Raw genomic sequence first — 24,697 nt, forward strand, 5'->3', positions numbered from 1 at the left:
TGCTATATCTACCGCCTCAACAAGGCGAGAGTCTCTGCTGCCAACGTACTTTTTACAACTTTTCGTATCTTTTTAGATTCCCATGCGAAAGGGCAGCATTTGCCTTTTACCCCCATGAGAAATATTATTAATCCTCCCACACTCAAAAATCTATTACATAGATTTGCATAAGACACATCGGGGGAGGTGATGATGTGGTGGTATTGTCGCTGGACTAGTAATCCAGAAACCCAGGGTAATGCTCTGGGTTTGAACGGACCCCATGAACTCTCATGGCATCAGTTCAAACATGGGCAAGGAAACCGCCTGCTAATTACCACGTACCGCCCTCCCTCAGCTGATGTGCTCCTCCATGTTGAATATCACTTGGAGAAAGCACTGCGGGTGACAAGGGCACAGAATGTACTCTGGGTGGGGGACTTCAATGTCCATCACCAAGAGTGGCTCGGTAGCACCACTGTTGAACAAGATGGCCAAGTCCTAAAGGACATAGCTGCTGGACTGGGTCCAGGCAGTGAAGGAACAAACAAGAGGGTAAAACATACTTGACCTCATCCTCATCAACCTGCCTGCTGCAGATGCATCTGTCCATGACAGTATCGGTAGGAGTGACCACCGCACAGTCGTGTGGAAGCGAAATCCCGCCTTCACGTTGAGGATACCCTCCATCGTATTATGTGGCACTACCACCGTGCTAAATGGGATAGATTTTGAACAGATCTAGCATCCATGGGGCGCTGTGGGCCATCAGCAGCAGCAGAATTGTACTCGAACACAATCTGTAACCTCTTGGCCTGGCATATCCCCGGCTCTACCACTACCATCAATCCAGGGGATCACCCTGGTTCAATGAAGAGTGCAGGAGAGCATGCCAGGAGCAGCATCAGGCATACCTAAAAATGAAGTGCCAACCTGGTGAAACTGTAACACAGGACTACTTGTGTGCCAAACAGCATAAGCAGCAAATGATAGAAAGAGCTATGCGATCCCACAACCAACAGATCAGATCTAAGCTCTGCAGTCCTGCCACACCCAATCGTGAATGGTGGTGGACAGCTAAACGACTCACTGGAGGAGGAGGCGCCACAAATATCCCCATCTTCAATGATGGAGGAGCCCATCACATCAGTGCAAAAGATAAGGCTGAAGCATTCACAACAATCTTCAGCCAGAAGTGCCAAGTGGATGATCCATCCTGGCCTCCTCCGGAAGTCCCAGTATCACAGATGTCAGTCTTCAGTTAATTCAATTCACTTCTCGTGATATCAAGAAATGGCTGAAGGCACTGGATAGTGACTATGGGCCCTGACAACATTCCGGCAATAGTACTGAAGACTTGTGCTCCAGAACTTCCCGTGCCCCTAGCCAAGCTGTTCCAGTACAGCTACAACACTGGCACCTAACCGGCTATGTGGAAAATTGCCTCGGTATGTCCTGTACACAAAAAGCAGGATAAACCCAACTTGGCCAATTACTGCCCCATCAGTCTACTCTTGATCATCATTAAAGTAATGTAAGAGGTCATCAACAGTGCTATCAAGCAGCACTTGCTTAGCAATAACCTGCTCACTGACGCCCAGTTGGGGTTCCGCCAGTGCCACTAAGTTCCTGACCTCATTACAGCCTTGGTTCAAACATGGACAAAAGAGCTGAACTCCTGAGGTGAGGTGAGAGTGACTGCCCTTGACATCAAGGCCGCATTTAAACGTGTGTGGCATCAAGGAGCCCTAGCAAAAGTAGAGTCAATGGGGATCAGGGGGAGAACTCTCCACTGGTTGGAGTCATACCTAGCACAAAGGAAGATGGCTGTCGTTGTTAGAGGTCAGTCATCTCAGCTCCAGGACATCACGGCAGGAGTTCCTCAGGGTAGTGTCCTCAGCCCAACCATCTTTAGCTGCTTCATCAATGACCTTCCTTCTATCTTAAGGTCAGAAGTGGGGATGTTCGCTGATGATTGCACAATGTACAGCACCATTCGTGACTCCTCAGGCAATGAAGCAGTCCATGTCTAAATGCAGCAAGACCTGGACAATATTCAGGCTTGAGCTGACAAGTGGCAAGTAACATTCGCGACACACAAGTGTCAGGCAATGACCATCTCCAACAAGAGAGAGTCCAACCATCACCCCTTGATGTTCAATAGCATCACCATCACTGAATCTGCCACTATCAACAACCTGGAGGTTTCCATTGACCAGAAACAGAACTGGACTAGCCATATAAATACTGTGGCTACAAGAGCAGGTCAGAGGCTAGCAATCCTGTGATGAGTAACTCACCTCCTGACTCCCCTAAGCCTGTCCACCATCTATAAGGCACAAGTCAGGAGTGTGATGGAATACTCCCCACTTGACTGGATGAGTGCAGCTCCCACAATACTCAAGAAGCTTGACATCATCCAGGACAAAGCAGCCCACTTGATTGGCACCACATCTACAAACGTTCACCCCTCCACCACCAACACACAGTAGCAGAAGTGCTTACCGTCTACAAGGTGCACTGCAGGAATTCACCAAGGCTTCTTCAACAGCACCTTCAAACCTACGACCACTACCGTCTAGAAGGACAAGGACAGTAGATAGACGGGAACACCACCACCAGGAAGTTCCCCTCCAAGTGACTAACCATCCTGACTTGGAAATATATCACCGTTCCTTCACTGTCGTTGGGTCAAAATCCTGGAACTCCCTTCTTAACAGCATTGTGGGTGTACCTACAGCATAGGACTACAGCGGTTCAAAAAGGCACCTCACCACCGCCTTCTCAAGGGCAACTAGGGATGGGCAATAAATGCCAGCCCAGCCAGTGAAGCCCACATCCCGTGAATAATTTTTAAAAAACAATCAGTTTCATTTTTCTAAGATCCCCCAAAGATGGAACTTTCAAAACACACTGCCCCATTTTTAATTTTGTCAATGTTTTATTGCCCGAATGATTTCTTCAACCTTGGGATCATTCATTTTAGTGCTCAATTCCAAAACGTCAAAATTGACATCTGGCCTTGTTTGTTTGTCTAGCCAATTGAGTTGCCCAATTAGACTTCTGAGTTCCTCTTTTTCTGTTTCAGAAACCGCTGTATCTTTCTGGGAGGCCCTACCACAACTAATTGCAATGGGATTGATGTTCTCTAAATAGAATTGCTGATGTAAAAGGACAAGTGATCCGCTCTGCCTGATTTCCAATCCAATATACTTAAACGCACCAGAAGCCTGATTTCCAATTTTAAACTCCGTTCTGAGCCCATTAATGACAACTGTTTCAAATTTTCTACTACCACCCCGCAGAAAATCATCTACATGCATCATAAAGATCCCTGCAAGTTTCCCTCCATGGTGCCAACAAAACATTGCCGGGTCTGCTTCCAACTGAAGATAGCCCAACTTTAACAAAACTGAGCTCACTGAGAAATACCAAACTCTGGAGGCATCATTAAAACTGTTTATGCATTTATTTAGCATCCAGGGTGTCCATTCTGCATTTGGTGCCTCTTTTGGTGGACGGAGAAAAACTTCCCTTTGAAGTTGGTGTCCCTGCAAAAAAGCAGCTTTGATATCAATGGGCTTACATTCCCAAGCATTTGTAGCTAATAGAGCTAAAAAGACCTTCAGCATAACTTTCCCTGCTATAGGTGAATCTACTCTTATATGACAGTAACCCAATTTTTCTTCAAACCCTTGTGCCACTAGCCTGGCTTTAGCTTTGTAAGTCCCATCAGGAAGCATATCCATCTATGAGACAGAGCTGGTTGTCCCCTTTCTGGCACCTCTGTGTATACACCAAATTCTTTCCAATTATGTAGTTCTCGCTGTTTGGCATCCTTTATTAATTTATCATCTAATTTGTTTGAAGCTACTAAGACTTCTTGATCAAATGGGCTTCTGCTCCTTGTAGCGTTACCAGTCTGTGCCATATTCCTTGACCTTGCGAAGCTACGCCCTCTATCCTGTCTTCTATCACGCTCCGGACTGTTACTGTTTGATCTCCCTCTCCCATTTATGGATGTTCTTTCAACAGTTCGCGATCTCTTCCTAGAGGCATGTTCACTCCCAGGCCCACTGTCTGAACTGACACTGCGTTTCCATGCCTTCCATTTTTGTACTTCATGTTCCCAATCCTTAGGCCTAACCTCCTGTCCTTTATCTCATACATTTAACCAGTTTTTGTATTTTGTAGTGGCCTTCCTTGCTCTACCTACAATCATCTCATCCCACCATTGACTGGCCCCTTCTGGCAAGTATGTAACTTTAGTGCCTGCTTTCAGCAGTTGTCCCCTGGGACAAATTGCCTCATCTTGTTCATTCAAATTACTGTCTCCATCTTCAGATACCCTGTCAACTTCAGTTACCTGTTCCTCACAATCATGCAACATATTAGTATGAGAAGTACATGGTTCCCTGTCCCTTCCTACATTTTCTGAACCCGCAAATTTATAGTCTGTAGCAACTAACGTTGATGAGTGTACCCGAATAGTCTAGTTCCCATGTTGTAAAATGACTGTTTTACCATCTTTACCTATAATCTTTCCCGGGCCTTTCCACTCGTTAAGTCCTTCTCTTTTATTGTATACCATATCTCCCTGATTGAAGATAATTTCCAATGGTCGTACATAGTGTCTTAAAGCTTGCCAAATTCTTTCTGAAACTTTGACTTTAAGGAACATTCTTCTACCAGCGTGTAGTGCATTTAAATACTCAGAAAAGGTAGAGCTAAGAGTAGCTCCCTCCCAAGCTGGGGGATGATCACTCAGGACTGAAGGAATTTTGGAGTTTCTACCAGAAACTGATATGGACTATAACCCTTAACCATCTGCTGTAAATCCTTGGCATGGACAGCCCATGCTAGAGCTGATGTTAATTTACAGCTTGGTCTATCCGCCAATATTTTATGAAGCATCTCATCTATAACCGCGTGATTCCTTTCACACACTTCGTTACTAAAGGGGCTTTCAGCTGCGGTATCCATAACTATTTATGTTTTCGCACATATCCTGAAACTCATCGTTAGCAAACTCCCCCCCCCCCCCCGCCATTGTCAGTGAGGAATTTCGCTGGTGGTTCCAATCCAGTCCCTATCTACTTCTCCATTACCTGATCCACAATTATTTTCTTTTCTTTACTGTATATGATTGTCAAATGGCTAAACCTTGTTGTCAACTCTACAAAATGTAAAATAAAAATGCTCTTTCCTTTTATCCCACACCTTTGAATCCATCGCCACAGCTTCATTGAAATCCCTCGCCAAAGGTACTCACTGTCGGCTGTGATGGTGCCGTTCTATATTTCTTACATATCTCACATCTATCGCTTATCTCCCCTATAAGTTTAGTGTACTCTCCATCCCTTATTCCTGCATCCCTTAGCAAAATTTTTAATCTTTGCGAAGAAGGGTGGGCAAACTGCTGATGCAATTTTAACACGATTTGCTTTTTGTCTTCCAAATTCCTATCCTCTGACACTAATATTGCTTCAATTTCCTTAGTAGAAAAGTCAGGTTTCATTAAATGAATACAGTAGTGTCCAGATTGTGTAAATTGTAAATACAATGGCCTTGTCATTTTCCATGTCCAGCTTCATTTGCACTTTCTTCATTGATTGCCTGCTCAACAGTAATGGTATTTCACTAGACACTATATCCGTGCTGATGAAATGATTGACTCCAGCTATCTTACAGGGAATCTCTACCCTTTTTAGAGATTTTAGGGTATTATCATCTCCAAAACTGGTGGAACTCTCAAATTCTTTAACCTTATTCCGGCCCTTGTCATTTAAGGAGCCCAGGTAGCATTTTAACCAGTCTGTTCCACTCACGGTAGACGTGCATCCACTATCTAGCACCACACAGTTGAGGGACTCTGCCACCAAGACATTCATCACCAGGCTGAAACTTCTTGTAACTAATGCAGTGCCCTCTCTTTGGTCAATATCTCCATCTTCTTCTGAGTCTTCTGCCTCTTGTTTAATTTCAAACACCTTATTATATCGTTTAGGAGAGTTTATTGAATAATGGTTCTTTGAATCGCACTTAAAACACCGATTGACCACACCCTGGGCATTTCTGGGGTTCATCCTTTTGTTGTAATTCCCCAGTTCTTTTCTCCTGCCATAATTGTTAAAGGTGTTTCTATCCCCATTGTTTCTAGTTACAAATTTCCTTTCATACTGACCCCTGCGTCCTGTTTCTAGACAATCATGCCATCCTGTTAACATCGTACCCTCCATTTTCTGTCTTACCGCTGAATGACCCATTTGCACCATGAACACCACCAGAAAGGAATGTTTTCGGAGGAATTTTTTTAGAGCATCTAACATGTATTCTAGCAGTGTTTGTCTTTCTGCAAATTTAATTCCCGTCAGAACTAGAAGCCTGTCCATATTCGATACTCTGGCACAGTCTAGTAACTTAAATGCCAGCACTGATTGGGGAATTTCTAAACTGAACTTTTGTAATCTTGCATATAGTCTACTGAATTCCATTATGGAATTTCTATGGAATTTTCTTGCAACTTCCTAAACTTGTCAAAATTGGACCATGCTTCGTAAGCAATTAAATCATCTTTTTGATAGATCTTATCCATAAAGCCTAATAAAGCTTCCAAACCTGCATCTGTGTCTAAATGCACAGGCTCCAACTCCGAAAATATTTTGCATCTTATTTTGCTTTCATATGGGGCAGAATTTAACCCATGTCGGGCAGGGGCGGTCAGGAAGCTAACCACCACCCGCGATCAGGGCCGGAAGGCGATTTCACACTGCCGGGCCAATTAAGGCCTGCCCAGCGTGAAACACGAGCAGCAGCACTCAGCGCTGCCTGTGCAGGCAGGGGGAGGAGTGCGAGCGGGGCGAGCGCGAACTTCATGCATGCGTACAGGCTTTTTAATTATCAGCGTGCGTGCACCAGAGTCGACAGTGCGCCCACCGAACGAAATACCGTGCAACTGCGTGTTGATGTCGGGATGCTCACCTGACGTCAATGCGCGTCATTTTACGCTCAAGTGGATGAGGCGCGTGCCTGTCTGCCAAGCTAAAAATTTTGCCCATGGTAACGAAAGTGCAAAAGCCATCCTCTGTTTTTTCTTTGGCAAGGACATAACCCGTGTCCACGTGGTTACTTCATTTTTCCATTGGGCATATGATTAGCGCTCAGAAAATACCGGTGCGTAATCATACCCCAAAACACTACATTTTGATTCAGCCAGGTTTTTTTTGAGTGACTCGAAACCATTCTGCTCATAAGGTTAACTCCAAATACAGTCTTTTGTCCAAAGAAAGCTTAGTTTCCAATCTTCTTGCTTACAAGCATGAACCATCCTCTGCTACCACTGTTAAGGTCCAATAGTTGTTTAGAAATGAAGACCAAAACCAAGACAGACTCCATCAGACAGAGTTTTATTACTTGTCATAAAACTCTTCCCAGACAGCACTAGTCTCAGCTGTTATCCCTTTGATAAAACTAAATAGGTACTTAGTTAAACAACCTAATAATTAGCAATTGAACTTCTTTAACTGTTTCCTTACCTAACAATGGAAGCCAAGAAGAGTTCAGTGATCATCACTGGAATGCCTTTTGGAGGCCCACTATGATGTCCTCCACCCCCCGCTCTGGCCATAAGAGGTCCAGCAACCTCACCACTCCTGCTTGGGAGGTGGTGGCAGTAGTGCTCAGTGCCAATGCAACACAGAAGAGGTTGGCCATCCAGTGCAGATGCCCCCTCACACAGTCTGGGATACCCCCTTCCCCAAGCAAGCCCTAGCTCTTCAACCAATGAAATGCCATCCCAACCTTATGACTGGTCTGGCAGGTAGAGATCTGCCTGCGAGTCTTCCTAAAAGTGATGTGGTGCTGCCTGTGAAGCCTGGCGCTGATGTCCGCAAGTGCTGCCTGAAGAAAGTTAGGCAAACAAACCTCAAAGTCCCGAGCGAAGTGCAACTCGCCAGGTGCACATTGTTTATGCACAGTTGTGAAACACATCAGCGTGCAATCACACCGATGTGCCCGGGTGGTCCAGCGTGGGGGGATAATTCTGGCGAGCAGGACTTATAATGAGATGCTAAAGTATTGAAGTTAGGTCCCTGATGTGCAATGGTGGGAAGCACGGCTCGCCATTGACGAAGAGTGGACAATCGCAAACTGGTCTCACGATGCCATAAAACTGATTTTTAGCCTTCTCACTATATTGTCCGCTCATGTTGCCAAAAACGCCTGCCGCCAGCGGGAGTGGAAAATTCCACCCAGTGAATGAGGAACTGCTAAAGACATGTGAAAACATGAATGCTGGGTGACGAGGCAATAGAACAGACTAATGAAAGAAAGATGAAGAACCAATGAAATTGCTCCAGTCTTAACCATTATTTTAATTTCCCCATCAAGCTAAAGAGTCACAGCTAGAATAGGATTTGTAACATAGGACTTTTTTTTAAAAATGCAGCATTTACAAGAAATTATTTAATTTCCTTTTCTGTGTTCAAAATGCTGCCAATGAGGTTTCCATAAAGAGGCCTGTGCCTTTTTAAGAAACCTGAGTTTTAAATTCATGTGAATTCACAGAGCCCTCACTCTCAGCTGAAACAACACAACAAGCTAGCAAATTGAAGTTCTCGACATGAATTTGTGTTTGCAACTTACAGGAATTGTTTTTTGTGATCGAAAGCAAGACTGGTCATTCACAGAGTACGCCAGGACCAGCTATTTGTAGAGCCCTTCCCCTCCCAACTCCTGTGTATCGATCAAAATATTTCTCCAGACAAAAACCCTGAAATACTAACCAGATCTGTTTTTCTATAAAATGTCAAAAGCAAAGTAAGGCATGAACCCATCAGTCTTTCACTGAGTTAACTCTGAAAATAAAACGCTGTATAGTATCACTAACTGATCTTTCTCACAGCAACAACTTTAAAAGGTCAGTTAAACAAATACTAAAACTGGTGAATGGGGCTGGGACTTCAAGAGGAATCACTCACTGTATTTCTTTATACTTTATCATAGTTAGCTATATTAACTGGTTACTCTAGCTACATTTCATTCATCCAAGATCTCTGCACTCCTCCCAATTCTGACTGCTTGAGTATCCCCTGATCTTAATTCCTGCACCATTGGCAGCTGGGCCTTCAACATGCCTAGATCCTAAGCTCTGGAATTCCCTCCCTAAACCTCTCTATCTCTCTTTTTTTCCTCCCCCTTTAAGATGGTCCTTAAAACCTACCTCTTTGACCTCCTTGGTCATCTGCCTTATAATCTCGTTACGGGGCTCTGTCAAATTTTGTCTGCTAATGACCTGGTGAAACCTCTTGGACGTTTTACTATGTTAAAGGTACTATATAAATACAAGTTGTTGTTATGTTTAACACAAACAACCAGGAAGCAAACAGGTCAATATAAACAATGGGGAGTTCAAGAAGAACAGTGTGAAGTTTGTAGACAGTAAATGAATTGAAGTTCTGAGCTCTCATATATTTCTTTAAGCATAAATGTTTGTTAATACTGACTACTGCTGCAGAATTATCTCCTAAAGAAGGAAAGACACAAATTAGATTAATAATTTATTTAGTTATGTATATATTTCTTTTTTGTTTTTGTTGTAAAACCAACAGATGGCCAGTAAAGTTATAAGTAACTCCCCCATATTTCACACAGAGACTAACTTATGACGGTGTGCATGCAGTGGGTCGATAAATAATTTCCTTATCTATCTATTTGGTTCCTTGTAAGTAAATAAGTAAACAATTAAAAATGCTAACATTAATGATCCTGGTACAATCTATTACAATTTTTTTTCCCCAAATTCTTTCATACCTCCACCAGCTCTACATTCTAGCTTTTCTCCCTACCCCTTGGAACAGAGTAACTTCTGACTCATTGTAAGCAATGCCATGGGATATCTGCCAATGTAAAACAAAATCCTGGGGTCTCTTTTGATCCTATTCCTTTCTCCAAATCTAGGAATTGTTGTGCAGTACACCAATGACAATGGAGTAACCTGGCATGTTCTGCGTGAGCTGGATTACATGTCTTTTCTGCAACCTCAAATAATAACAATTGAACTACTCCCAGAAGCCAAAACCATATCTACAGCATTTCGCTGGTGGCAGCCACAACATGGTAAGCTGTAAAACTACACTTTAGAATCAGAGTATTGTTTTATTGAAGCAGCAGACTCTTCACTGATAGTTCTGGCCAACTAGATATTACCTGATTTCAAGGTCTGATTTTAGGGTATGTTGTAATGAAATCAAGGAGGCTGTGCACCAACTAGATACCAAAGAATGCAAGTTGAAATCAAAACCAATTGAAAATATTGGGTAACAGCATAGACAACATCAAATGACTGATGAGGCAAAAAAAAAGCAATGTCATGAAGAAAAGCCACAAAAAGTCTTTTTTGTACATGACCTCTGTACCTTCATGTTGTCCTCATACAGCCAGAAATAATGCATGTTTGGAAGTAACTGCCCAAAAATAATCAATTTAGATAACATCATCAGCAGCAATCATGAACTTCAAGGTCAGGATTTTTTGGTCCTGTCCGCAGTGGGAATTGTTGCAGGTGGGACAGAAAATTTGACAAACTAGCCATTGACTTCGGATGGGAATTTCCAGTCCCATGGCAATGTTTATTTTTATTAAAATTGTTATCAAAATAAATAGAAATACTGTTGTAACCACAATATTAAAGAGCCATTGTCTTTATGAGAAAGTCATCGTTAGCAATTTTTTTTCTTTGGTGGTGGGGGAGGAAGAAAACACCTTTTTTGTCATATGCTGTAGCACCATGATGCACTTATTGTCCTTTACATTTTTAAGTAAATGAGGAAAATAATTGCCTTTTTCACTAAGCCAGTGCCTCATAATAACACAGGCTGAGTGACTTATCTCCTTGACTTTCACATTCAAAGCATATGTTTGATCTTAGATCAGATTGGTTTGTTGATTTCAATTGCAAATTGTCTCATTGATTTAATCAGTAGGAATTCCATGTTCCATAAAGAATTGGTTTGTTCCATTGTGAGACATTATAGCAATTAACTAAAAACTGGTGGGTACATGCAAATAGCACTGTGCATAACTGTGGCCCGAATTAACAGATTCTTGTTTGCAATCCATAAAATGTATCTACTTATTGATGAGAAATGACACAGTGGTTTCTACTGTTTTTAATTGGGTTTATTGCAGCAATTTCTTTTATTTGAAAAGTTGCACAATGTAATGCTTGATTTAATCTGGGGGAGAAAACATCTTAGAGCTTCCCAGATATTTAGTATTTGATACCTAGGGAAATGAATTTCTTCTATGCATTAGAGATAATGTGAATGTGCTAAATCTACACTGATTTTGTGTATTAGCAGCAATGGGTGACTCACTTAATTTTTGCCCATGGGTTCTGATAAAGCTCCAGGAGATAATCTGGTTTAAGGTACATTCTTACAAAGAGATAATTAAACTTTTTTTTAAATTACGGATCACCAATTGAGATAAATGTGCAATTTATTCATGTTTTCTACTCAAGCAACCTCCCATTAATGACCTAAAAACAGAAAATGCTGGAAAAACTCAGCAGGCCTGACAGCATCGTTGGAGAGAGAAACAGAGCTAACGTTTCGAGTCTGTATGACCCTTCTTCAAAGCTCAGTGACCATGACTGAAGAATTCTCAATGTTGTTACGAGTTTCTGAGGCAGTGTCTACAATACCTATGCCTTAAGGAAAATGTAAATTCCTCACTTGCTCCAAGTTGACAACAGACTAAATATCTGGCTCTTCAAACATATGGGTTAGCCTTAAAATATGTCTTGTGGTATCAATATCCAGCCTCCCCTGTACATCTCCACGAACAGGTTAAACAAAGATAAAGAGGCAACAACCTTGTAAGGCAGACATAATGTTGCTGAATCAGTGATTCCAATGTTTAGAACTGTAGCAAGGCTGTTACATAGTATCTCACAGAGAGACTTGGCACAAAAGTAGTGGTGTGCTTCAAGTTACACCAGATAGCTGGGGAGGTTGGAAGATCACAACAAGCCATGGTGCTGAAGAAAGATGAGGAAACTGACCAAGAGCTAGGAGAATTAGAGTAGCCATTGGAAGAAGCAGCATGGGGTTAACAAGCTCTTACTAAAGAATTTCCTTCATATTTAATTGGCTATTTTCTCTCTACTTTTTCAAAAAACAACCCTTATTACTAAGTTTATCTAGAGAATACTAATTTTTGAAAGCAAAGATTAACTGCAAAGCGTGTGATTTTGACACAGTCACAGAATATATAGAGTATATTTAATGTCACATGCTGCTGTGTTTCCACCTCATGCTATATGTGTGGATGGATGGTACAAGGTGAATAATGGTTGCAGAGGGGTCAAAATTGAGCCTTGGCCCTCATTTGCATTAAAGACACCAGTCAGGCATTCCGCTGCAGCACCTTGATCAAGAACCGACCAAATCCTGCCAACTTTGACATCAGCCACAGACAGGAGGAGAGCGAAGCTAAGGGCTGGTGGGTCCAGGCTGGCAGCAGTGCCCAGTATTTCTGTGCAGCCTGGAGAAATACTCGTGCTCCTTCAGCCACCACGGGAAAGTAACTATTGAAAAATTTTCTGGGCAGTCAGTACATGTACATCGCAAGCTCCTCCCATTAGTACAGCCATTTCAATCTGGGTCCTGAACCGATGTTAGGATTCCGATTCGCATATGCAGGGCATCTAACACCTCTTTTATGTGCACCCTCTGAACATTTCAAAGTTGTCAGCTTCCAATTTGGGCCCATTTGAACTTAATTATGTTATTGCCTTGTATCCTTTGTTCTGCATTTAACCATTTTGTGCAGCAATATGGAAAATAGTTGTATTATTACAAACCAACTGAATATAGAAATCAGGAATTAGTGTTGCACGATTATTGCATGGACAGTTGAAGCCCATCAAGTTTCTCTTTTTTCTGCTTAAAATTGATCAAAGCTTCTTTTATAATAGCCAAGGGAAATCTAATAGTATAAGATTAGTGATGAGTGGGTCATTATTTTAACATTTTTAGTCAACTGGAGAGGGAGATGAAATTTCTTTGGGCATGAAATGTTTGCTACAGGAAAGATTTGAGGCAGAAACTCTCAAGGGAAGAATTGATAAACATTAAAAGCAGTGAATGATAGGGTCATAGTATAACTATGGGATTAATTTTGAATTACTGGAGCAAAGAGCTGGCACAGGCAGCAGGAGGCAAATGTGCCTTTCTTGCTTCAAACTTCTACTAACTAATTTTTAGCCTTGAATCTTTTTTGCATATCATGCTAGGGTGAAGAAAACATTGTTAATATTATGGCCTTTGTAACATTTTTTAAAATTTGATTCTTTTGTGATCAGATTGTCAGGGTGTCATTTAATACATTTTGTGTCCCATCATATGCTCTAACTTTGATTTTTGTTTCTTTTTAGGAAAGCTCAGTGCACAGTGGGCCTTAGATGATGTCCTGATTGGAATGAACGATAGCTCCCTTCCTGATTTTCAGGATACGTTTGATGATTCCTCTGATTTGCAATCCAACTGGTATCGTATTCAAGGGGGAAAGGCAGATATGTATTGCCTCTCAAAGGATACAGCACTGGTTTTTAATGCTAATATAGGTATATAATTGAACAAAAATGCAAACATTACTTCCGAACAACTGCTCAGGACTTTTCAGAGCATAGTACCCCAATAACCTGTATTTAAAAATATTAACGACAATTACATCACAGAGTCAATAAAAAATTGTAATAAAAAGCAATAAAATTAGCTCTATAGCCAACAGAGGAATGTTAGTCCACAATTTGTGAAAAATAATAAAATGTTTTCTTTAGATCCTCTCAACCCTCAAATACAAACTATCTTTCATCTCTGATGCTTGTTATTCTTCTGATTTCTAGGCAAGCCCCGCTTTGCAGAAACTTGGGACTTCCATGTTACCCCCTCCACGTTCTTGCAGTTTGAGCTCAATCTAGGCTGTGGCATTCATTCTCCAGACTCCTATGGCATCCACCTGCAGTACTCCCTAAACACAGGCAAAGACTGGCACCTAGTGACAGAGGAGTGTGTTCCTCCCAGCATTGGCTGCCTGCACTACGCAGAAAGCTCGCTCTACACCTCCCAGAGGTTCCAGAACTGGAAGCGTGTCACTGTCTACCTATCTCCAGGAACCATGTAAGTTTTTAGGAACATAGAAACAATTCTAGGTCTTTAAGCCCCTCAAGTCTGTCCCACCATACAGTTAGATCATGGCACATGTATTTTAACTTCATCTACCAGCCCTAATTTCATAAATCTTGATACTATTACCTAACAAACATCCATCAATCTCAGTTTTGAAATTTTCAATTGACCCCCAATCTCAATAGACTTTTGTGGGAGAGAGTTCCAGATTTACACTATTCTTTGTGTGAAGAGGTGCTTCCTGGCATGACCCCTGATCAAGCTAGCTCTAATTTTAAGGCTGTGCCCCTCGGTTTTGGACTCCCTCCATCTGAGGAAATTGTTTCTGTCTACCCTGTCAACTCATGTATTCATCTTAAACACTTCTAAATGATCACCTCATAATATTCTATATTCAGGAAAAAAAAAGTTTATTCATTAATGTGATGTGGGCATCGCTGGCTAGGCCAGCGTTTATTGCCCATCCCTAATTGCCCTTGAGAAGGTGGTGGTGAGCTGCCTTCTTGAACCGCTGCAGTCCATGTGGTGTAGGTACACCCACAGTGCTGTTAGGGAGGGAGTTCCAGGATTTTGACCCAACAACGGTGAAGGAATGGCAATATATTTCCAAGTCAGGATGGTGAGTGGCTTGGAGGGAAACTTCCAGCTGGTGGTGTTCCCATGTGTCTACTGCCCTTGTCCTTCTAGATGGTAGCGGTCTATAATGTTCACCTTTCATTTATTGCTTTTAGCCCAGGTATCTTTCTGGTGAATTTGCGCTGCACCCACTCCAAGGCAAATATTTCCTTCCTGAGGTGCAGTACCCAGAACTGAACACAGTACTCCAGAACTCCCATCCTACCAGTTGGAGTACATTTTTTTTTATTCATTCACGGGATGTGAATGGCCGGGTCAGCATTTATTGCCCATCCCTAGTTGCCTTTGAGAAGGTGGTGGTAAGTTGCCTTCCTGAACTGCTGCAGTCCACGTGGTGTAGGTACACCCAGGGTGCTGTTAGGAAGGGAGTTCCAGGATTTTGACCCAGCAACAGTGAAGGAACAGTGATATATTTCCAAGTCAGGATGGTGAGAGATTTGGAGGGGAACTTCCCAGTGATGGTGTTCCCATGTGTCTGCTGCCCTTGTCCTTCTAGATGGTTGAGGTTGTGCATTTGGAAGATGCTGTTGAAGAAGCCTTGGTGAATTCCTGCAGTGCATTTTGTTGATGGTACACACTGCTGCTACTGTGGGTCGGTGGTGGAGGGCGTGAATATTTGTGGATGTGGTGCCAATCAAGCAGGCTGCTTTGTCCTACTGTCCTGTCTACTATCTCCTCACCAGTTCCCTACTCCTGTCAGTAGGTTGCCACTAATTCCATGTGCTCTTATTTTTGTCAACAGTCTCTTATGTCTTCATGCCTCCCTTATCAATGTCTTCTGGAAGTCCATATAAATAACGTCCATAGGCACTCCCTTATCTATCAAATTAGTTACTTGCTGAAAAAATTCATGACTTATTCTTTACAAATCCATGCTCTCTTCCTCTGATTAGTTCATATTTGTACAAATGCTCAGTCACTCTGTCCCTAATATCTGATTCTTGTAACTTCCTCACAAGAGATGTTAGAGTAATAGGTCTGTAATTTCCCAGTTTATCCCTCCTATCCTTAAATAATGAAGTGACATTGGCAATCTTCCAATTCAACGGGACAGTTCCTGAATAAATTTACTTTTAACATTGGAAGACTAATTCCTACTGTATAAGCCATGTGTGTTCAAGATGTTTAAAAGGACATTTTTGTTTCAGGAAGCAATTTTTAATGATGCTCAGTGGGTATAAATACTGAGCCACACAGGAAGGTCTTAGGTTTGACCCCTGGAGTATATTGAGCTAGTTGATTTTCCATTACCAGCACTATAATTGGCATTAGTATTCCTTAGGTAGAGAGAGAAACAGAAATAGTAAGTGTGTCTGTGTGGATATCAGGTAAAAATGGGATCAGGCTGAAATGTGATGCACTCCATCGCCATCACAATTAAACAGTGTGGATGCTCAAGGGAAATACTTCCTGTTTTTACAGCAAAATTGTAAATCCATTTTCTGATGCATTTACAATTTTACTAGAAATAGCGTACAGAGGAAAACTTCCTTCTCTCCATCTAACCTCGCACCTGAAGAATGGATACCCATATAACTGGACGCAGCAAGTTACCAGCTTCAGTGGGGCATTGGGAGAAATATTGGAAACCAGGTTTTAAAAAAAACTCAAGGCAGTTCAAAATTGTGAGCAAGCAATTCAATTCTTTAGAAATTCTGAGTTGCTTTGTTGCTCTGGGTGGGCATCTGATATCAAAAGAATGATCGATAAAATTGAAACCATTTCTCACATCTGCAACATGACCTGCTAATCTCCGGTTCTAACCAGGAGTTGTGTCCTTTCTACAATTTGTGAAAGCTATCACCAAAGAGTAATTTCATACAAGTAGATACTTTTTATTATGAAAATGTCACAAATGACTAATTATATAAAGGTAGAGTATATTCATGAAGTTTTGAAATGCACAGTTAAATATAAGGATCATTAGCATCTGTTCCAATTATAATGAGTGTTCAGAAGCATTTTGGGCATTGGATTTGGATTCAAATGCAGCCCTTGATCTGCTCAAATTGGATTTACCAAAGTCAAACAGAAAGCAACACTGGAAATAAGGGAATAATATTATACAAGGAAAGATTGTGTAGAGTAGGTGCAATTTTAGATTGTGGAGCAAAGGATAAGTGCATCTTTAGATTGTTGAGTAGAGTACATGCATCTTTAGAGTGCTTGAGGACTGGATCCCTGAGATGTCTCTGGATCACCATAGAAACCAAACAGTCAGATCCTTTGAATCACTGCCCAAGGCAAGAGTACTAACTTCCATAATTATATCTCTAGGAGATAAGAAATTCTGCATTTGAACGAATATTGCAGATGACAGGTGAGAACAGTACAGTTGAATCTGTCCCAAATCCCCCAACAGATGTTCTGTTTCAGATATGATGGTGATGTAATGCCAAGCAGCGCATTTTGTTTACAGCTAGTGTTGGCCTTCACTCTTCTCCTCTTATTGTTGCCTTAATAATTTTTGTGCAAGAAAAAAGATTTTGCCAGAACAGTGCTTGTAAGACTGGATTCAGGTTTTATTGCTAATTTTAAATTGTCAATTTTCAACTTCTGGAAGTTGATAATGATCTTTTTAACCTATTTCCATTTGATACTAATTTATTTACTCTGCCATTGTGTAATTAGTTCTCCGAGGACACGATTCAGATGGATTCAAATGGAATACTCTTATGGGACTGCTAACTGGGCTATTGATAATGTGATCCTTGCTTCAGCATGCCCCTGGATGTGTTCTGGTCATGGCATTTGTGACATGGGTCATTGTGTGTAAGTATGAAAATATTGATTCTATAATATTGTCACTCTTGTAAGCCAATAACATTTTTTAGCTGCTGTCTGTAGCCTATTAAAATCCAATCTGATTCAAAATCAAGTCTGAAAAAATTGAGAAATGTTTTCATTATTTTACGGATGAAACTTATCTTATTGTCTTTGGGAGGCTGGGAACTACAACTCCAAATGTGCTTCGGGAGTTTTGCGCAAGTGTAAACTGGGAGCAGGTGGCACATGCTCAATCCGGTGATTTTTAGTTCTTCGGACTGAGGATGCGCCAGTGCACCTGCGCAAAAAGAAAATGGTGTGAAAACAGGGTCATGTGACCTGGGATTGATGCACCATAATTGGAAAAGGGAGAGGGGATAGGGAGATGTCCCAAAGGGAGAAGGGACAGGGAGAGGTCCCATTTTAAAAGAAAGAGGAGCAGAGCAAGAGGCTCCAAGCAGAGAAAGGACTGCGGTTGGCAGACTTTTTAAGTGGTGAGGGCTCAAGAGAAGCCCTGGTGATCGAAGAGGGCTCAGGAGAAGCCCTGACGGTCAAAGAAGGCAGTAAAGGTTTGGTGGTTCTGTGCTGCGGACCATTGGAGGTGAAGGTAGCCCTTTGGAACAGTGGTATTCTGCTTGCCATGGCCAAAGAGCTGAAAATGTGCTTGTGAATTGGTGCTTGAGTGCAGACGTGGGAATCCAGGGGAATAGAGTCTCAGGGGACCAGATTAAAACCCTGGGAGATGAGCAGTCGTTGAGGCAATCCGAAGTGGAGCAACTTTTGGAGGGAATTCCAAGGTAAGATCTTCGAAGGTGAAGACTGGAATTCCTCATGAGGAAGAAGGCGTTTCAACGAGAGTGGTTGACTCACAGTGTTTACTGACGTCTGGGTGAGTTGTTGGGAAACCTGTGGAACTTGTCTTGGTCGCACCTACCATTTATTGTGCAGTGTGGTGTGTTCAACTAGAGTTTGCCTGTTAATTCACATATACCTCATATTAACACCGAATGTTAGAGCATAAGATAGATATCGTAAATTGTTTTATCTTTCTGACCTTGTATAGTAAAGTTTATTTTTGTTTGTTCAGAACCTGTGGAATCTTGTGGCATTATTCTCTTAGCAAGTGTCTTGAATCTCAAACTTTGTCTACTTTAAACAAAAAACTGGATTGCACCAAAAAACTTGGGGGTCTGGTCCAGAATCATAATTATCATTCATTATACAGTTGACAAATGTATCTCATAATAAACTAATCCAAAAGAGCAGAAGTCACGAGTTAAAGTAATCCTGGCAGTTCATTATTGCTATTGAACAACAATTTGCTGCATCCGGCCTCAGTTATAAAGAAATGTTTTTGGTTGACAAGATTTTGGGATGATCTGCGTTAATGCTGGTCTGTCAAAGTTAAAAATGGCAGGATTATAGTCTGTTCCCAAAATAATTTGATTACTTTGTCTTTAGAAATTTTTCAGGTCAGTTCTTAGCAGTGTATTTTGTCGCAAACCAATAATTAGAAATATAGTGATTGATCCAAAAATCAAACTGTGGTTGTAATTTTTAAAAGAAAATGATGTATGGTTACATTTCCGCTTTTTGCTCAAGTTTAGAAGGTTTTTTTCCACATTTTGAATTGCAATTGCGCATTAGTAAAATGGAGGTAGGTTTAACTTTTGCCAATAGTATTAGCCAGATGATAACGGATAGGCTGCCTGTTTATACACCACTTCCAAGGGAGGTTTGTACATGAGAATTGCAATATAAATGTTATGCACAGAAAAACCAACAAGATGGAACAACTATAGGCTTACACAGTGTCATGGGAAGCTGATTACAGCCTCAAATTACTCACGAGCATATTAACCTTTTAAGGAAGACTTGTGTGTTTTTAAAGAAATACAAGCAGGACACTGAGCAAAAGATGGATGATAATGTAAAGTGATCACTTTCTGGAAAATTCCTATGTAGATTATGCTGACAGACCTGTCCTGAGAGAACATGGAATGGCACACATGAAAAGGTGTCATGGCCTTCTTCAAGCAGAGACGCTTGAAAGGGAGATAAGAAAGATGCAAAAAACTGAACTTTAATCTCCTGTGGTTGCGGAGACAAAAGACTGATTTGCACGTCTCAGCAGTCACCCAAAAATCCATCTCCTGTTGATTTATATCTCAGAATGTGTAAATAGTTTTGATATGAATGCAAGATGACTATTTCCTCTCCTGGAATACACAGGAAGAAAATGGGGTAAAAAGCTAGCTGCAGAGCAGTGCAGTGTGTGCTGGTGTGTTGTGAGAGTGACAGCACAAGATTACCAACTAGTCATCCCTGCAGTTGCAGGCAAAGTCTCTCTTTGTTGCTGGAGGCAAGGCTCAGCAAAAGCCACCAATCAAAGGACAGTCTCTTCGGCTATCCTGCAGAACCAAGTATCTCCAAAACAACTGCAAAACTGCCAAAGTCAGCTCTACCAGAATCGCCCAATTCAACAGCCGCAATGTACCGCCATCTACACCTTATGGACAAGCCAAAGACTGATTTGAATTTTTTTTTTACTTTTATTTGGAGTCCTAACTTCCCATTTCTGATCTGTGTGTATGTGTGTTGCATTTTTATTATTTTTAGGTTTTAGTAACTAATAAACTTACTCTTTCTTTGACTCAAGAAAGCCTAGTTAAATTGGCTCCTTCCAAAAGTAAATACATTTGGACTGGGAAAAGGTATCCCTTTTAAATTAACCTTGTTGCGAACAACCAAGGAGGTTGAATAAAGAAGGGAAGCTAGCTCATTCCTCTTCACCTGGGAGTGTAACAAAATTGGGGTCCCGTTCAGGAAATTAACAAATTGGGGGACCTCACCTAAGAACCAGTCATAACAATAGTTAAGAGAGTTAAATACTAAGCATTCATGTATGATTTTCCATTCAATAAGTTCATTTGGTTTAATTGCCTCACTGGATCCTGATAGTTCAGGATTTTATTTCTGTTTTTAAAAAGGATATTAGGATAAGTTTTATATTTACCAAGCTTGCTTCCTTAGATGAACAGTGAGACAGCAAAACTCAAAGAAGCTAGGAGCAGTGGCTGCCCTGGAGCTTGGTGCATTCAGTTCCTAAAGGCTTTATGAACACTGAATTATTGAATGCTTTTGGGAACAGAATGGATAAAAGGCAGACTTTTAATTGATGCTTTTCTGGGAGCAAGTCTCACTTCATCTTTGTTAAAGTGTCAGGAGAGGCAACAGCAGGTATAACGAACTGCACTCTCCAAACCCAGGGGCATACTGTTTGGCTGGAATATAACAATGGAAAAATAAATAACCCTCCTGGTTATTTGTGTGACATTTACATTTCTGACTGAACATGTATAACCTGTATCATCTTTATTATATTCTATATAATTGGAACTAGCTTTGGTTGAAGTTCTTTCAGATTTAGTGTCAGAGACCTTATTAGAAATATATTTGTGAAATTGGTGACCAAATCTAACAATGGAAACTTGTGCATGAGCTTCTCCAGTTTGGGCAGCCCAGTGAGATACTTGAACATGAGTATGAATACAGTAAACTGTTGGAATGAATGTTCCCCCTCTCTGTTGGCTTTTATTAATGTTTTTCAAGCTCCTAAATGTATGGTTCTGCAGGAGGTGCTGTTGATAGTAGAATGTCGTGCTAGTGGAGTAGAAGCTATACTCTGCATATATCCTATTCTGTACTTTACACTGTGTGAGACAAGGGGTGACATCTTTCAACTTGATGAACACAAATGAAAGGGTATCTTCTGATGGTACAGACAGGGAATGAGAAGTAGGCTGGTGTTTGAGGAATAGAAAATGTACACAAAGACATAAGGTTATATAAAAGCTGAACGTAGTGTAGGTAATATACAGGCAATAATTTTCAGCTGCAATCTAATCTCAGTTGCTTGGGTTTTAGTATTATAGTTTATAACGTTTGAGCGGCTCAATCTGACTGATGCTTTGCAATCATGTACAATAGCTACCAATCTCTATTGAATGACATTGAAGGTTTTTTTACAATACAGTTCTGTGTTTAGAATATGTTTGGAATATATTTACAAAGTAATAGATGATTGTTACAAATTCAGGTCCACTGAAGTTATCTCCTTGGGTTTATGGGTATCAGGCACTCCTTTAAATGGCCTCATTGTCTGAGTGTTATAGAAATTTATTCTCACTACTTTATGTCTCATTGTATGATATCTCTGGAACATGTTTCTGGGTAGATTGATTTTGCCTCCTGCATTCCACTGGCCTCTGGGAGGGGGAAAGCCATAGGATCTGCCAGGTTTTACTACCCTGAGAAATGGCAGCCTCAGGCAGGTCTATTCCAGCCATTGCCTTTCCACTGGGCCTTGTATCAGTGTTCCCGTTGATTTCTGGGAGGGAGGGTCCAATAGCAGATATCAAATTCAGAAAGTCCCATGAGATAGAAAGCAAATCCTAGCCTCAATAACCTGGAAGCTGATGCACAGGTTACTGTCTATTCTGTTTCCCACTGTCACCAGGGCAGTAGCCCATGCTTCTGTGGAGGAGGAGGAATCGACTAGTCTCCGGTCACTTTTAGTTTGGGGCTTTCTTGAGATTCCAGTGAAGCTGCAACACTCTTGAATCAATATCTACAGCAAGGAAATAAACTTCCCAACGTAGCTACTAGTAAGAACTGTTGGCTGCTGCACAGCCTTGGAGATATACAGGTGATGCAGTCTTATTTTAAGGTGATAACCCATGGGTTCTGAGTTTGAAACCATAGCAGTATTCTCCTCAACCTCTGCTAAGAAGGAGCCATTTCCTTAACAGAAATCCATCTCTCTGGCTCCCTCACACTCCATGAATCCAAATCAACTCATTGTATGGAGTTTCATTGCCAAATAAGGTTTAGCCCCTCCCTCGCAACTGCGGTATTGAGTAACACCGTGGGACATCAATCTGACTGAAGATTAAATTCCTTAACAGGATTTCCAACTGGAGTTAGGCAGTGAATAATTCTCAGGGGCAACCACTCCAGCTCTTCTCCGGCAAGCTGGACCAAATGGGCTCTTCCTATGAAGTGTGGTTTTATTTCATCTATTTTTCTGTGAGCAGGGTGGCCGTGCATTAGTATAGGATCATATAAGTTGACTCATGGGAGAAAAACAGTGACACAGACTTGATGAACCCAATGACCTGTTTATAAATTATTCAATTCTAAGTGAAGGACTAAGGGCGATTGTGCCTGTCAGCACAAAGTTGAAAAGAACAGCATTGGACAAGGTAAATCATTTTAAAAAGAAAACTAATTCTTGGGATGTGGGAATTCCAAGGGCATTGTCCTTGAAATGATGGTGGTGATAATGGACTTTCTTCCTAACCTGCTGCTGTCTGTGGTGAAGGCACTTTCACAGTGCTATTACATAGAGAATTTCAGAATTTTGACCCAATGACAATGAAGGAATGGTAATATATGTCTGAGTTGGGATGTTGTGTGACTTGCAGTTGGTGGTGTTCCCATGCACCTGCTGCCCTTGTCCTTTAAGGTGGTGGAGGTTTCAGGTTTGGGAGGTGAAACCTTGGCAGATTGCTGCAGTGCATCCTGTGGCTAGCACATGGTGCTTCAGTGGCAGAGGTGGTGAATGTTTAAGGACGGGGCACTGATCTAATGGACTGTTTTGTCCTGGATGTTGTCAAACTTCTTGAATGTTGTTGGAGCTGCACACATCCAGACAAGTAGAAAGTTTTCAATCATGCTCCTGACTTGTGCCTTGTAGGTGGTGGAGAAGCTTTGGGGAGTCAGGAAATAAGACACTCACAACAGAATATTTAAGCTCTGACCTGCTTTTGTAGCCACAGTATTTATGTGACTGGTCCCATTGAGTTCCCAGTCAATAGTGACACCCCATGATGTTGATGTTGAAGGATTTGGCCATGTTATTGCCATTGAATGTCACAGGATTAGATTTTCTCTTGCTGCAGATGGACGTTGCCTGACAATCGGGTGGTGTGAATGCTCCTTGATACGTATCAGTCAAATATAATGGTTGGGTGGTTCCAAGCTTAGGTTTCGAAATTCTGTAGATCAGGAGAAGTGTAATGTCACGTGAAAGGGACTGACTGGCTGTTTTATTTGCTTGCTTCAGAGATAATAGGATTTCAACTGTTCTGAAAATCTGTTTTGATTTAAATTATTCATTATTTAATGGGGTGTGGGAGTAAGGAAGCTTCTGTTTGTTTATGGCAGCATTTAGCCTGAGTACAAAACTGGAACACCAGAGAACATTTTTGATCTTTGGAGTATGAGTACGCGAATTGAATAATCTCCTACATTATACAGCAAATAATGACAGATATCTGGCTGTTACATTTGGTGCACTGATTTTTTTCCACTTTGGGTTGCATGGTGAACCTCAAACTTGCAGTATTTCACTGCATTTACTGACTGGCCTTTTCTTTTGCTTTCAGGTGTGACAGTGGCTTTGGAGGACGTAACTGTGTGCCCTTTCTTCCATTGCCATCAATTCTCAAAGACGACTTTAACGACAAACCACACCCTGACCTTTGGCCTGAAGTTCTTGGAGCAGAGCGAGGGAACTTGGACGGGGAAATCATCAAATCTGGAACAGCTCTAGTCTTTAAAGGGGTTAGGAATTTGTTATTGATACATTCACAGTGATTGAAAGTGTTTAAACAAAGATACAGGCCCATTGTACAAATGTGTGTTAACGGTGGGGCCTTGTGTGGAACTTCATGGAGACCACAGTCACAATTTCATGGTATGCACTGCTGGCAAGCGAGGCTCCTTACTAGATGCACAATATTGTGACCTCAGCCTGTGTACGTTCTGCAAGTACTATAGTTTCAACCTTTTAATCTGCATTGCTGGGATTGACCCAGAATTAATCTCTTCGCGCCTTGTTGCCAAGTATCATTTATATCGTAGCATATCATGCTAAAGTTATTTACCAATTAAACTCCTCCCATTATTGGGAGCTGATGGATTTTGCACAGCACCATGATGTTCGGGAGAGCTGAGACTGCTGTATTTACATTTACATGCTGCATCAACATCGCTCCTCTTAAGAACGTAATATCTTATCCTCTCACTTCTATGTGTTAGTTGAGTACCACCTGGGTCAA

General features: G+C 41.4%; 1 protein-coding gene across 5 annotated transcripts in view; it reads left to right on the forward strand.

Moving 5' to 3' along the window:
• Positions 1-24,697, forward strand: part of reln (reelin) — a 366,824-nt gene that overhangs the window by 257,026 nt on the left and 85,101 nt on the right. For all 5 annotated transcript variants that reach the window (XM_078553223.1, XM_078553220.1, XM_078553221.1 and 2 more), the window contains 5 exons: positions 9,937-10,095; positions 13,418-13,606; positions 13,889-14,162; positions 17,439-17,579; positions 24,023-24,200. In XM_078553223.1, coding sequence (XP_078409349.1) covers positions 9,937-10,095; positions 13,418-13,606; positions 13,889-14,162; positions 17,439-17,579; positions 24,023-24,200 — 941 coding nt within the window. The remainder of the gene's footprint in view (positions 1-9,936; positions 10,096-13,417; positions 13,607-13,888; positions 14,163-17,438; positions 17,580-24,022; positions 24,201-24,697) is intronic.

The sequence above is a fragment of the Cetorhinus maximus genome, chromosome 12, assembly GCF_964194155.1.
Source record: "Cetorhinus maximus chromosome 12, sCetMax3.hap1.1, whole genome shotgun sequence".
Lineage (NCBI taxonomy): Eukaryota > Metazoa > Chordata > Chondrichthyes > Lamniformes > Cetorhinidae > Cetorhinus > Cetorhinus maximus.